The 15,956-nt window shown below is 39.1% G+C and overlaps 1 protein-coding gene across 1 annotated transcript in view; it reads left to right on the forward strand.

The window, feature by feature from the left end:
- Positions 1-354: 354 nt before the first annotated feature.
- Positions 355-15,956, forward strand: part of LOC134542708 (uncharacterized) — a 31,366-nt gene continuing 15,764 nt past the window's right edge. The window contains exons 1-2 of the mRNA XM_063387175.1: positions 355-2,530; positions 3,590-3,851. Of these exons, the coding sequence (XP_063243245.1) occupies positions 397-2,530; positions 3,590-3,851 (2,396 nt within the window). The 5' untranslated portion in view covers positions 355-396. The remainder of the gene's footprint in view (positions 2,531-3,589; positions 3,852-15,956) is intronic.

Genomic DNA, 15,956 nt, shown 5'->3' on the forward strand with positions numbered 1-15,956 from the left:
TGTTAGAGTCTCGTCGGCTAGTACACACATTTCCTACCAGTACAATTAATTACTATAAAGCTAGTGTGACCTGCTTATGTTTACACAGGAAATATTACAGCTTCAAACTGTTGACACATTTTTTTTTTGTCAAGTTCTCAGTAATACATAAAAATTTTTTTAACAAGTTGGTGGTCCTGCTTATACACTTTCATCTGTTTTTATGCAAGTGACTGCTGGTTATTCTTCGAAATAGTATTTTAACTAGTATTTCGTTGGTAGGTATCTACTTCTCCGTCGAACCGCATCGAGGCTTCTCTGCAGGATCCGGAGCTGATAGCAAGAGATATAGCATCATCATCATCATCATCATCATCCACGTCTGCTGATATTTCAGTTAGTTCAGGGGTAGGCGCGATGGGTCCTAGTTGTCGCTTTTGCAAGAAGTTATTTACGGCCTGGAAAAATGCCTTACGTCATGAACGACAGTGTGCAGACGCACCTAACCTAGAAATGCACCTCTGCGAGAAATGCGGCACTACATTTGCTCGTTGGGGTAACCTACAGCGCCATTTGAAGATCTGTACCGGCACACATACATCTCGCAGCAAGCATTGTCGGTACTGCTACAGGCAGTTTACGAGGACCTTCGATGCTCGTAGGCATGAGGATTCCTGTACTGGAAACCAGGCTCGAGCAGTTAATGCTCTTTGTGATAAGTGCGGAAATGTTTTTGCCCGGCGCGACAATTTAGCAGCACACCGCTTGGTATGTCGTGGGTCTGCGGCGACGACTCCAGCTCTCCCGACTCGGTGCACAATGCTTGTGAGTGATGAGCAGCAAGCCTCTACTTCTAGAGCAGTTCAACCCATGGTGTTGCCTAATACCTCAACATCCCAGGCCACATCAACCATTGAGCCAGAAGATATTAATAATAATAATGATTTCGTTGAAGTGGCTCGTGCATTCAGTGGTAGTTTGCGCACCTTCGTAGCCGGGAACAATTTCGACCGTTCATTGGATATCTGTACATATCTTGAGACGATGGAGGATAGAATAGTTGCGCAGCTAACTGAGATTGTAGAGGCAACTGGGGCCGTAAAATTTAATATGTGGCTCGAGTGCAATTATGCAAAACCAGCACCATTCGACGACAGTGCAGACCTGCGTGCCTTCAAGACCCCCAACATCCCTCTATACAATGTAGATGATGTTGCTATAGCTGTTCGAAATAGTATTTTGAACATCTGTAAGGAGGAGGACGAGTACATGAGCAAAGGTTCTGGCTGGTCGCTGACGTCAGTGAAGTGCATACAACTTCGTGTCAGCAAGCTCGACCCACTGCGTGCATCTTCCTATCTGCCTCTGCCACCATCGATTGCTATCAAACATGCTGTACTTAATCCCCAGAACGAAGATCAAGAATGTTTCAAGTGGGCCATTATCTCCAAGTTTGTTGGGGGATTTAATGTGTGTCGAGTTGACCAACGATACCTGAACCTGGAGACACAATTTAACTTTGACGGACTTGATTTCCCTACACCAGTCAAACAGATTAATGTCTTTGAGCGACACAACCCAACCGTGTCAGTTAATGTCTATACTCTCGGTGAAGAGAATAAGGTGGTCCCAATTCGGGTTGTTGATGAAGAGAAGCAGCAGCATTTCGATCTTCTGCTAATATCCGATGTCGATCACAAGCACTACTGCCTCATAACGGACTTTTCACGGCTGATACGGTCTCAGGTAACCAATCACAATGAAAGAATATATATATGTAAGAGATGCTTCAAATCATTTGATGATCAACTCCGAGTGACTGGAATGACGGGACAACAGTGCCTGGAACAACATAGGAGGTACTGTGTTCCTCATGCACCTGTGCGTGTTGAAATGCCGCTTCCAGACAAGGATGGAAACCCACCCAGGCTGGAATTCACCAACTTCCACCACATGGGTAAACTGCCTATAGTTGTGTATGCAGACTTCGAGGCCATGCTAACCAAGGTGGACTCATGTCAGCATGACCCCAATATAGCATACACAGAGAAGTACCAGAAGCATGAGCCATATAGCTATGGTATATACATCAAGGTGGACAATGCTCGTATACCCACACACCTTACAGCAAACCTGCCACAGGAACCGATTATATACCGAGGTGTGGATGCTGCGAGTAGGTTCATGGAGGATATAGTTGAAATTGGGAACAAAGTGAAGGATATATATGCTACCTCCATCCCAATGACACCTCTGACACGGACCCAGTACATTACCTTCAACCATGCAGCACAATGCTGCTACTGCTACAAACCCTTCACTGCATCAAACTATAGGGTGAAGGATCATGATCATTTTACAGGAAATTACATTGGACCTTCCTGTAATGGCTGTAACATGTTGCGTCGTAGACCAAAGAAGCTAGTAGTCTTCTTCCATAATCTCGGCTACGACCAGCACTTTATTGTCAAGCAGCTTGGGTATGACACTAAGGAGATCTTCATCATACCACACAGTGAAGAGAAAATGATAACATTCTCGAAGAAGCTTGGTGATAGGTTCTCAGTCCAGTTCATTGACACACTTAGATTCATGACATGCTCCCTGTCTACACTAGCACATAACCTACCACCAGCACAGTTTGTCACCACCATGAAGTTTTTCGATCCCACCTGTGTGTCGCTCGTCATGCGGAAGGGAGTATTCCCATATGATCACATTGATTCCTGGGAACGTCTGGACGAACAACAGCTACCGCCCAAGGAGGCTTTCTTTAACATTCTCACCGACTCTACCATTAGCGATGAGGATTATGTTCATGCACACACCGTCTGGGATGCCTTTCATTGCTCGACATTGGGGGAGTATAGCGATGTATACCTAAAGTCAGATGTTTTGATCTTATGTGATGTTTTCGAGAGCTTCCGCAGCCTTTGTCTTGACACGTATGGTCTAGATTGTGCGCATTACGTCAGTGCACCAGGATTTACTTTTGATGCCATGCTCAAGACTACCCAAGTTCGGTTGGACCTGCTCACAGATTATGACATGCATTTATTTGTTGAGTCAGGCATCCGAGGTGGGGTGGCACAGTGCATGAAAAGGCACTGCGTGGCAAACAATGCCTATGCACCTGAGACACACAACCCCACCAAACCTTCATCGTCTCTTGCATACCTAGATGCCAACAATTTGTACGGTTGGGCCATGTCTTGCCCTCTACCACACAGTGACTTTCAGTGGAGCAATGATACGAACATTGATTTTACCAGCATACCTGATGATAGTGATATTGGCTACATTGTGGAGTGTGACGTCGAGTATCCAGTAGAATTACATCCGTCCCACCGGGATCTACCCTTCCTTCCTAGGAATGAGTGTCCTCCCAATTCTACCCAATCTAAACTTCTCACCACTCTCTCCAACAAATCCCACTACGTTATCCATTACATTAACCTCAAACAAGCAATTTCCCACGGTCTCCGCCTAACTCATATCCATAGAGTCCTACATTTTCGTCAGTCAGCATGGTTGCAGCCATACATAGCATTGAACACTGGAAAACGACAAGCCGCACAGAACGACTTTGAGAAAGACTTTTTCAAACTAGCTAATAATGCTACTTTTGGGAAATTGATGGAGGCGAAACGTAAGAGGCAAGTAATGGAGCTGGTGTGCTGTGAAGAGCGCCTCCGCAAGCTTGTGGCTCGCCCCACCTTCAAGGACTACACAGTCTATGATCAGAGTCTGGCACTGGTGCACCTTCAGCACGAGAAAATAATGTTCGACAAGCCAATATATGTTGGATTTGCCGTTCTTGACCTCTCCAAGACTTTGATGTACCACTTCCATTATGATGTGATGAAACCCAGGTATAATGATAGGCTTGAGCTAGCCTACATGGATACAGACAGCTTTATTTATCAGATTGATACTCATGATTTCTACTCTGATTTGCAGTCTGACCATGCACTGTTAGACCACTTTGACATGAGTGGTTACCCTACCAACCATGTCCTGCACTCTGCGACCAATTCTAAAGTAATCGGGAAATTCAAAGATGAGTGCTGTGGCCGACCCATGACAGAATTTATCGGCTTGAGGGCTAAGCTGTACGCCCTAAAGTGCAGTGACATTGTAACCAAGAAGGCCAAAGGTGTGCAAAGGTCTGTGATTAAAAACCGAATCACTTTTGAGGACTACCTACGTACACTACACCAGGAGTCTACATTGCGTGTAAAAGTGCGATCTATACGCTCCTACCACCATGATATCTATTCCGAGTGCACCAACAAACTAGCACTTACTTGGACAGATAACAAAAGAGTTATCCAGGATGATGGTATACATACGCTACCCCATGGCTACGTTGGGTAATGGAGGCTTATCACATGTATTTATACATTTTTTATTTAGGCCTTCTCTTCCCCGTCCTCTTTGCTGTCATCTTTTGTTGTAATTAATGCTGGGAAGTATGTTTCAGCGATGGTTATTTTTCCCTCAATGTTTGCACATATTTACCCTCCCCTTGTGTTCTTATGGGAATTGTTTTCATTTTTCAGCTTCGTGGGGGGGTAACACAGCCAGGCATGGCACTTGGGATAATGTAATCGGATGTATGGTTTGTTTGTTACAAACAAATGAAAAGCCATTCCCTTGCATTACTCCTCTGGTTCCATGCTTGCCCGGTGCCAAGTCCGGGTAAAATAGTGGAGGCATAATTTCTAAGTAGTGTCGAGATGTAGTATAGTGGTTCCAAACTGACTACAATTGCTACAACTGTCTGCCACTACGAGAAGAAGAGAGAGAGACTCTACACAACACCAATATTTTATAAATACTCTATCATATTTAATAAACATACATTAATAAATAATAATAATAATATGGCTACAGGTTCCAAACTTATCTCGACTGGTTACACATTGCATAACACTTGTAGGTTTTTAAATTCAAACTTGGCACCATCCGGCGACAATACCTTGAATTAAAGATGGCCGACAGTGGTGCCATCCGGTAGCGACTTTATGAATTAAAGATGGCGATGGTGGCGCGCTCCGGCGGTAACTTTAGGAATTAAAGATGACGACGGTGGCACACTCTGGTAGCAACACTAGGAACTAAAGATGGCGATGGTGGCGTCATCTGGTATCGATTGTATGAACTAAAATATGGCGACGGTGGCGCCATCTACCAGCCAACTTGAGAACCAAGATGGCGGCGCCTCTGGCAACTAATTTTTGAATTTGGCGCGCGATACTAGCGACATCTACCAGCCAACTTGAGAACCAAGATGGCGGCGCCTCTGGCAACTAATTTTTGAATTTGGCGCGCGATACTAGCGACATCTACCAGCCAACGTGAGAACCAAGATGGCGGCGCCTCTGGCAACTAATTTTTGAATTTGGCGCCATCTGGTAGTCTGTGCTGGAATTAAAGATGGCGATGGTATAATAATAATTTGAATTTCATGCATTTGGGAAGGCAAAGACACCCTCCCCCCTTTTATCATAAAACTTGACATCAGTACGTGGCATATATAGATTATTTATTCCACCATATCCCAATTGGTCTCGTGGTCTAGTGGTCAAGGTGTCCGCCTCGTAACCACGACATCCTGGACGTTTTCACGTCCCATGGATCGAATCCCAGCCTCGGCACTGAAATTATTTTAGTTAAAGAAAAAAAATAAAATAATCCCTGCTGCTATCTGGTGGCGACCAACAGAACTATATGACGTCGCAAGATGGCTGCCTCCAGCAGACGGAAACAAGATGGCGGCCTGCAGCAGACGAAACAAGATGGCGGCCACCAGCAGACGAAAACAAGATGGCGGCCACCAGCAGACGAAACAAGATGGTGGTTGATGTTTACATCGAATTTCAAAAGTTCGAGAGAGTCTCTACACAACACCAATATTGTATAAATACTCTATCATATTTAATAAACATACATTATTAATTAATAATAATATGGCTACAGGTTCCAAACTTATCCCGACTTGTCTAGACTGACTACATAACACTTGGCGCCATCCGGCAGTAAATTTAAGAATTAAAGATGGCGACGGTGGCGCGCTCCGGCGGTAACTTTAAGAATTAAAGATGGCGACGGTGGCGCGCTCTGGCGGTAACTTTAAGAATTAAAGATGGCGACGGTGGCACACTCTGGTAGCAACACTAGGAACTAAAGATGGCGATGGTGGCGTCATCTGGTATCGATTGTATGAACTAAAATATGGCGACGGTGGCGACATCTACCAGCCAACTTGAGAACCAAGATGGCGGCATGCGACACCTGCCTGCCGACTCCCTAACTAATATTTGAATTTGGCGCCATCTGGTAGTCTGTGCTGGAATTAAAGATGGCGATGGTATAATAATAATTTGAATTTCATGCATTTGGGAAGGCAAAGACACCCTCCCCCCTTTTATCATAAAACTTGACGTCAGTACGTGGCATATATAGCTTATTTATTCCACCATATCCTAATTGGTCTCGTGGTCTAGTGGTCAAGGTGTCCGCCTCGTAACCACGACATCCTGGACGTTTTCACGTCCCATGGATCGAATCCCAGCCTCGGCACTGAAATTATTTTAGTTAAAGAAAAAAAATAAAATAATCCCTGCTGCTATCTGGTGGCGACCAACAGAACTATATGACGTCGCAAGATGGCTGCCTCCAGCAGACGGAAACAAGATGGCGGCCTGCTGCAGACGAAACAAGATGGCGGCCACCAGCAGACGAAAACAAGATGGCGGCCACCAGCAGACGAAAACAAGATGGCGGTTGATGTTTACATCGAATTTCAAAGTTCGAAAAAAAAAATTCAAATCCAAGATGGCGTCCGTGACACAAAGTGCAACGGTGACGTCACGATTCGAAGTTGGTGGAAATTTCTAGAAATACAAAATGGCGGATGGATTAGCATGGATTGGCATACAGATTAGCATAGATTAGCATACAGATTAGCATACGGATTAGCATAGATTGGCATAGATTAGCATAGATTGGCATAGATTAGCGTAGATTGGCATAGATTGGCATAGATTAGGGATGGCCGCCGATGACGTCATCCAAGATGGCGGCCGGCTCCTGGCTCCTCCGCCTGTGCTTGAACCCCCTATTTCCAACTACTATAATGTTGGGGAGGGAGACTGTCTGGAAGATCAAGAGTCAACGTGGGCTGGCGCGTAATTAAGTTCCTGCCAGTTCCCTTTCATGCCTGCAGCTAATGCCTCGACCGCAAACTTAGTTATGCCCTCCTTCTAGGTTTCTGCAAGCGAGCTATCCGGTAATACTGCTAACGAACAAGGATGAAAGGATATGCAGTGGGCGGATTCAATTAACCAACGCTACTAAAGGTAAATGCCCGTTTTAAAAAAGTATAATTATATTTGGCATGACCTTAAGATATGATCCTTTTTCGCAATACAAGTCCATCCTACGAGATTTTTTCAAATAAAAATTAATGTCTAGTAATTTATGTTGCACTTACATGCAAAAAGATACAAGTGGGACTAAAATCTTCATTGAAAATTGTGGTAATGTGTAATCCATGGAACCAGTCAAACTGTATTAATAGCCTATGTTGGATCTTGAGATTACTTTCGGTTATTCAAACAAAAAAAAAATTGGAGGACATTGGTATTAGGAGGAATAAGCCGGTTCTGGGACAAATGTAAACATTGCATATGCAAAGATTTAAAGAATGTATAGTAGCTGGGCTAGCACTAAAGACTCGTATGTGCGTCTTAATATTTTTAACAAAGGAATAGCATGATTTGTCTCTGGTGTTGTGCCGTTCGTTTGCGCATTCGCGAGGTCTTATGTGTGCTTTGGTTTGTTCCACTAGCTTTTTATTTTTCTGTCTATATTTACGAATTATAATACATCCTGTTTTCAGAGAGAAACAGTTCTCTATTTTTGTGTCGCATGAGTGCTTCGTTAAGCTTTGTAGAGATATATCTTGTTCCTTCAGTTGGTGGTGGTGCAGCGGGGTGATATGTAGTGCTGGCCTATCAGTCAACAGGTCTTGGTTTCGGATCTTTCCCTGCATTTTTCATGGGTTTGGTGTTATGGTTGTTCTTTCCTGTTGTGTATGCGCTAGACATTTCTTATGTTTCGGTTGCTTAATAGCATATTTTTATGATGTAGGTATTTATGGTTATTGATATTTATTTGTGTTGTCATTTCTCGGGCCATGCCATTTGGTGTGGTAGTTTTATAATATTGTTCTCGTAGATAGATTTCTTTTTAAAGACTGGTTTTGGTTTATTGGCTTTCTGTAGTTGCGTGGAGGGGCTCTATTGCGATTTACTTATAGGTTTTGTTTAGCCTAGTGATGTCGCTTATCTGGTATAATTTGGGGGAGGGGGGTATAGGGGTTTCCGTCCTTACCTGTCTGCGTTATTTATTTCCTCAATGTGTTACTGTATTAGTATTTTTATTACCTTTCTTGAAGTTATGTTTGGCATTTTTTATAGTTATTATTTTATGGTGTCACCTGCTGTCGATGGTTTTGCTTGTTTATTTTAGGGTAACACTATTTTATTACATCTTATGGTTGTTTTCTTGCGGTTGTGACAATCTTTTGTTTTCCACGTTTGTTTTATTTTATTTTCTCTATTTACGTATAGGGATGTGAAGGATTTTTACTCTCTTAATCATGCTGTATCAATAAGCGAGTTGTTTTGTGATGTGTGTTATATTATTTCATGGGACTTTTGGATGCTGATGTTTTATAATCTGTGATTGGCGATTTTATCTGCATTGCGCTGTATTGTGTTCGTGATTGGGTTTGTGTGTGTCTGCTATAGCATTTTGATTGTTTTTGTTATGTTTACATGGTATGTTTTAATTGGTTTATTAATACCTAATTGTGTTTTTATTTACACTTGATTAATGGTATTTTTTGTCACACTCATAGTATCCTCATGCATTCAGCAGTTGATTACCTTCATGTATCACTGGGCTGTACATTTTTAATTGTGTTCCACGATTAGGCGAGTTCCATGACTCTACTGCAAGATACTATAGCAAACAGCGATATCAGCAGGCCAGGTTTAAAAACAACTTTCACTTCTCGCTGGCTGCCGTCGCGCGAGGAATTGTCAACAATCTTCCAATTGCCTACACGGCGTACAGACATGTTACTCTAACGCTCCTGCTTTAATATGTCTTTGTTATATGTTTTATAAATATACTTATCGTTACACGCTGTCGGGGGGGGGGGGGGGGGTTGTACTCCACACAGCGTACATAGGTGTTACTATTATTAATATGTCTTTTTTCTGCTTTTTTTATTTATTTGCTTATCATTATACGTCGCCGGGGTGGGCGGGTGGCATTTCGGTGAGTTTTTCCTACACTAAAGTGTTTTATTTTATGTATGCTTATTTGCTACATGTCGCTGAGCATCTTTTACTGCGCTTCACGCTGTTTGGATGGCTAGTACTGTAGGGATACTGTTTTATTATTATAATTATAAGGCTCTGTTTTAACTATGCCTATATGCATACATTGTATTTTTTTATTACTGAGCACCGAGGTAACATACATAATATTTTTCTGGCGATCGTGTGGCAGTTGAGCGGGCCGGTGTCCATAACAGATTTCCCAACGAGCGTTGTAAACATATTTTTCTGGGGCTTCGCCCACGCCGTGCAGTCTAGCGAGACCGCTTTTGCTGTTTCCCGTGTGGCTGCAGAGCGTTCCTACACTTTTATTTTGAATATGTTAATTACTTAATGCTTCACACAGCTATACGTTTCACGCTGTACTGTAGGGGTCCTATGATTTATTTTAATTTTGCTTTTAGCACTTCGCACAACTGCTTACACTATGTGGAACTCGCTGCACCGTAGGGGTCCTAAATATGCTTAATACATTTTATTTTACACTAGGCTTATTACTTGACATGCTATCGCTACAACATATTTTTAGTGATGTGTTTTATCTCTCTCTGGTCCAGTACTATTAAATGGTGGTCCTTGGACGTGATCTACTACAATAGAGGTCCTACTTTTTTGACATAGTGGAAGAGAGGTAGTATTATGTTTCTTACTAAATGGGCAAGCTTCCAGCTCAGAGAGAATCTTTCCTACACAGCGTTTTTGTAAGGTTTATTTAAATGTTATATTTATTGCACATATGTTTATTTTACTTGACGTAGTGGAAGGGAAATTAATAGTCTTTGAACATTATTTTTTTTTAATTTACACAATAAAGACATTGTTATGCTTTTTTTATATATAATATTATGTGGGGAATTATAATTGCGCATTGTGTGTGTGGAGTCTCAGCAGACAACACCTAGATGATGCTCTCTGTCCGCGGGTTTTTGAGGTTATGACGCTCTGGTGGTGGTTGTTGGCATTAAAGAAGGCGGCATATGTGGCGCTCCCTGGGAGCCATAATTAGACATAGCTAGTATGGTGGCTTTTGTTTTAAGCATACTCGGAGTGGGGGTGGGTTTTTAAAAATAACTAGTATGGTGGCGTTTGTTTAATCATATTCGGGGTGTGGGGTTTTTAGACATAGCTTGTATTACATCGTTTGTTTTAAGCATACTTTATCTTTTGATATTTAGACATAGCAGTATGGCGGAATTTGTTTTTAACATACTTGCAGTGTTTTTTTTAGAATGTAAGCATATATTCTTTATTTATTTCTCTAATCCTCAACTGGTCTCGTGGTCTGGTTGGTAACAAGTCTTCTTTCTAACCTCGACGTTCTTGCGTCCCCTGGATCAAACCCCAGCCACCCAGCTTTTTTTGTACACAGCCTGCCTTCGAAGCGACGGTGGCGCGCTCTGGCAACCAAAGGTAGAACTAAGGTGACGGATGTCAACAACAATGGCGGCCTCCAGCAGACGCTGATAGGTTGTCAGGGTTAGGTAATCAATGTTTACACTTTTCCAGGCCCACAAGATGGTGGCCCCTAGCAGACGGCGACTCCTGGGGGCCGCCATCTTTGCAGATGCAATTTTTACATTTGTCCTAGAACAGGCCTACTCCTCTTACTATTGGTATTTTTTGTTATATTTTTAGGCATTTGGAGACTTAACCGACTTGACAGCACTTAGTAGAAACATTTTTATCCGCACTGAAATTCCGATAGTTTAATTTTGGATCATTTCGGTCTTTGATGTTCTTTGAGGAACCAGTTCCATTGTCCATAATTTGTTTGATTAGTTTCATTAATGTAATTAATCAACAAAATTAACTAAGTATATCAAAGAGATATTAATAATACATACAGAAAGATAATTAAGAGAGAATTGTTTGTGAGCGGCCAAAAACCTTGAGAATTAACACACAGCCATACTCTCATATACATTAAGCCCAGTGTATCGTGGGACTTATTGACCACAGGTTATCGTCCACTCTGGGCGATGCTTTCAGTTCAGCTTAGAGAGGCAGAAGCGAGCTCTTAGTTTTATGGTCGCGCGACAGGAAGCAGGCGTCTGGCATACGATGAATGCATTGCTAAAAAAAACAGCACGCCAAAGCGATGAGTCGCCACCGCAGTGCTTTCTGTACAAGAAATCTTACTGGTGTACAGATGTGTATTATAAAATACAGAGATACTCATTTCCGGGTGGTGAAGGTTGGCGTGATGCGTGCACCTATGCCTATGGCTGTAGTAGTTCCAGGGCCAGTAAGCCACAACTTCATCGCAACGCATAGTTGAGTGTCTAGTACTTCAGTTCACGTCCTCCCATAAGAGAAAGCCCGATCATAAAATAAGGTCGTTTGGCCCATTCATGTGAGTCATCTCTGTTAGTGTATGGTCTATGGGTGTCAGTCCCCTCTAAACTTGACTGACTGGTGGCAGCTTTACCCGTGTGGTTCGCCCGCATATCACTATAATTCCCTTTTCCATCAGGAGAAACATAACACCAACTCACTGGCCACGTCACATTTTCTTGTGAAATTAAAACACATGCTTTTAAAAATAACCTTTTAATATTCTCTACCTACTGACATTTCGTTATTTTCCTATCCGAGTATTGATCTTGCTGCAAGTAAGGAATTTCTCTACACAGATTCCAGTATTATTATAAACGATAAAATATTTATCACTTTGCATACTTACTAAAAGTTGAAGTACTAAAATAAATTTTAAAATAACGGCATAATATAAACGAATTAAATAACTGAAATGTTGAATGCCTTTTCCCTGAAAATTGTTCCAAAATTTTCTGGAATTATTTTAATTTGACTAATTTTTTAATTAACCTCTTATACCAATGTGCTCTACTAAAAGCGTCCGATTCTGTTATACAAAAGTTACAGAATGTAATAGGTTTAACAGAACCTCCCTCCTACCCAACAGTGAAATTCCCCTTTGTTGTACTAGTAAAGCTCAATTTATAAAATTGTTTCGGTTTAATATACAGGGACAGTTTAGATACCTATATTTTAAACATATTTATCTGTAAGTCATTGGTTATAAAAATCCCTTACATAAATTATATTGAGTTTAGACTACGAACAATATAAAGACACTGACAAGGTTATTACAAAATTACATTAATAAACATTTTTTGTGTAGTTTCGGAAACCAATATACTCCTCACTATTGGTTTAGTTTTTTTTTTTCCTGGCCCTTAATCCAAAACTATTCTATATATGTTATTTTAAGTAAACCATAGGAATTGCGAACTATGGCATAGAATTTCTTATTGGCTACAACAGTAAACAAAATTGATAACATTTATTTTATAGTACTGTTAATTCAACTCTAATTTATTACTACAAAAAAATATGTCCTGTAGAATCAGCTTAGTTGCGCATGAAAAAATATATCCTTTGTTTCAGTTTAACTGTTTCCTATCCAATAAGGAACGTTCCTTACATAAAAAAACTTATTTTTTTTATTTTACAAAAAGATTTTTAAATTGGAAACGATTTTATTTTGGTTTCTTGTAGTAACAAGAAACTTCTATCGCACTCAATCCCCATTTCCATGCTGATTTTAAGCCTTCCCTATGACATTATGTATTGTTTTATCTCATTTATTTATGGATAAGATTTATAAAACAGAATTATGACGTAGCTTTTAATTTTATTTAACTTTATCAAACAATGTTAAATATATTTTAGTACATTTTATAAATATGTGGTGTACTTAAATGTGCAATTTATTACAGAAAATAGTCCTTTTCGGCTTTATTTTGTTTACGTGACTACTAAATTAACATATTTTTCTACCACTGATAGGAATCATTTATATACTCGCCTTCCCATTTGGCTATATATACTTTTGAGATGTTTTATCTTATAAATTATTTTATATTATATATTTAATATCTATATATAATTAGAATTTTTATTTCCTTGTTTCATTGATTTGGTAACTTAAGAGTTTACTTGCAAGACTTCCTTCATATTTTTCTTCCAAATTATTTTATTTATTTACGTTAAGTATAAGCTCAAGTATTTTCTTATTTAACTCTTAAAACTGCCATATTTTGCTGAATTATTTAATTTGTATACTTTCATAGTATCGTTTACCAATATTTACATTTTTGGTCATTAAAAAATGAAATTACAAAATAAGGATTAAAATTTTATCTGGTGTCATTTGGTAGATAAAGTTACATTTTTTTTTGTAATACGTAACAATTTTATTCATGACCAAAATAAATGTTTTCATTCTGTAATGCAGGATAAATAATACAAAAACTCAACACGTATATTTTTTTCTGTGATATACAATACATACACTATAAATTTCATATTTTAGATATATTTTCCGGCTAGTCTCAACCTCAACACACATGAGTACAGCCTTACCTAGAGAACTTTCCCTAGAATTCGTTTCTATCGACCCTAGAGTTAGTTCACTCCGTGGAAAGCCTTCTTTGCAGCAGCTGTTCTTTTTCACCGTGGCTCAGGCAACGCAATACAACTCTTCTTTTTATTCTTACGCCCCACACCCAGTGGCACTCCGAGCTATTTTCAGACTACTCTTTGTAGTCCATCGAGTCTTCTCAAACATTCCTTCTTCTAAGGACGAAGGTGGTTGCACTTTCAAGATGAAGTAGCACTCAATGAAGACCAGTTTCAAGCTCAGTAATTGCAGCGTTTCAGTAACTGAACCAACAGCCAATTGCTCAATAAATACTTGCCCTGGTGGATTATAGTTTCTATTTTCTCAAATTTTTACTACTAGTTATATATATATATATATATATATATATATATATATATATATATATATATATATATATATATATAATTATTATAATTAAATTAACGATAATTAAATCTTACTATACCAAACAAGTTTTAGCATTCATTAAAATAACAAAGCACAACGGTATATATATATATATATATATATATATATATATATATATACCGTTGTGCTTTGTTATTTTAATGAATGCTAAAACTTGTTTGGTATAGTAAGATTTAATTATCGTTAATTTAATTATAATAATTTAATTATCTATAATTAAAAAATGCATACTTCAAATTACATTAATTATGAGAAAACAAATTAATAAAAATGTGATAAATAACTTCCCTGGACATATAAAATTGAGTTTTGGACGTGACAACGTCTAATAAATCGATGAACGCCGGCTGCACGCACTGAAAAGTGTCCCGTTACGCACATTGTTCCGTTACGCTGTGTCCCGTTACGCTCATTGTACGCCTGCGCTTCATCTATCTCTCTTCCACTCGACTGTTTATAAAGTGAAGTGAAAAGTTTATGTGGTTTTCATTGCTTATTACAACAACAATTTCGGCAATAAAGGTTAATAATTCTTGAATTTTAAAAATCTGATTACTAGTAGGCTATAATTTCAAGTATTTATTCTTTTATTATTAAAATAAAAATGATTCAATTTTATTAATAAAAGTATGTAATCATTTCATCAATGTTTTGTTATGACGTTGTCACGTTAAACTATCGTCCGTAAACAGACTTTACAGACAACCAATTTTTTTTTTTTTTTTACTTCTAACCTAACGGGCATGATTTCAATTTTTCAGTTCGTGATAGGGGAACCGTCTGTTGACTCCAATTTCGCACATTATTATTTAGTGTACAGAAGTGAGGCAGCCTTATGAAATCCAATCATCACCAGTTACACTTCCCACTCCCCACTATTTTATCAAAATTATATTGGTTTAGATTTATTGTTTATAGCAATACAGCTGAAGGTAATTCATTGCATTCATAAATGTATGTTCTGTGTCTCAAAAATAGCGTACGGAGTTTATTTAGAACCATTCAAAATTATCTAATTAAAGCGTTTATAACATAAAACTTATCTCGTTTCTGAAGCTTTGCGAAGAACATTTGTAACTTATTGTGCAATTCATGCAAGAACATGCCGCATAATTATGCTTCTTTAACCAAAATATAGTCATTTATAAGTATTGTTTGGCTAGAAATGTTCTTTTTTTTACATTGAATATAAATATAAATTTTCCACCACCAAAGACTCCATTATGATTGGTGATATGATGAAATATTGTTTATAAAAATGTATTTCGTTAATATTACTGGAAAATATTTAACATTATAACATATGAAACTGCTGATACAGAGGTAAGAGAGTAATTAAAAAATTAAAAAATGACAATCTTATTAAAATATTTTTATTTGTGGAAAAATTGCTATGTGTCTTACGAATACGGTACGATTCAAATAAGACGAAAAAAGCGCCAATAATGAGGTTAGTTTTGTCGCCAAAATGGTTTTACTGTAAAGGGTTCCTACATTTTTCATATGTTAGAGTCAGGACTAATAGATAGACTTCTTATTAAAGCTATCACCTGAGTATTTATGATAAGATGAAACGCTGTAAATTAACAGGCGCAAGAGAATGTTAAGTTGTAATTGTCATGAAGTTTAGCTGAGATGTGAGGCAGTGGATCCGAGGTGATGTTCAAGATGAGAGGCGGAGATACGTCATACGAGCGCCGCGCCAGAGTTTTCCTTGCAGGTCCTCG

The sequence above is a fragment of the Bacillus rossius genome (genome assembly GCF_032445375.1).
Source record: "Bacillus rossius redtenbacheri isolate Brsri chromosome 9 unlocalized genomic scaffold, Brsri_v3 Brsri_v3_scf9_1, whole genome shotgun sequence".
In the NCBI taxonomy this organism is placed as follows: Eukaryota; Metazoa; Arthropoda; class Insecta; order Phasmatodea; family Bacillidae; genus Bacillus; species Bacillus rossius.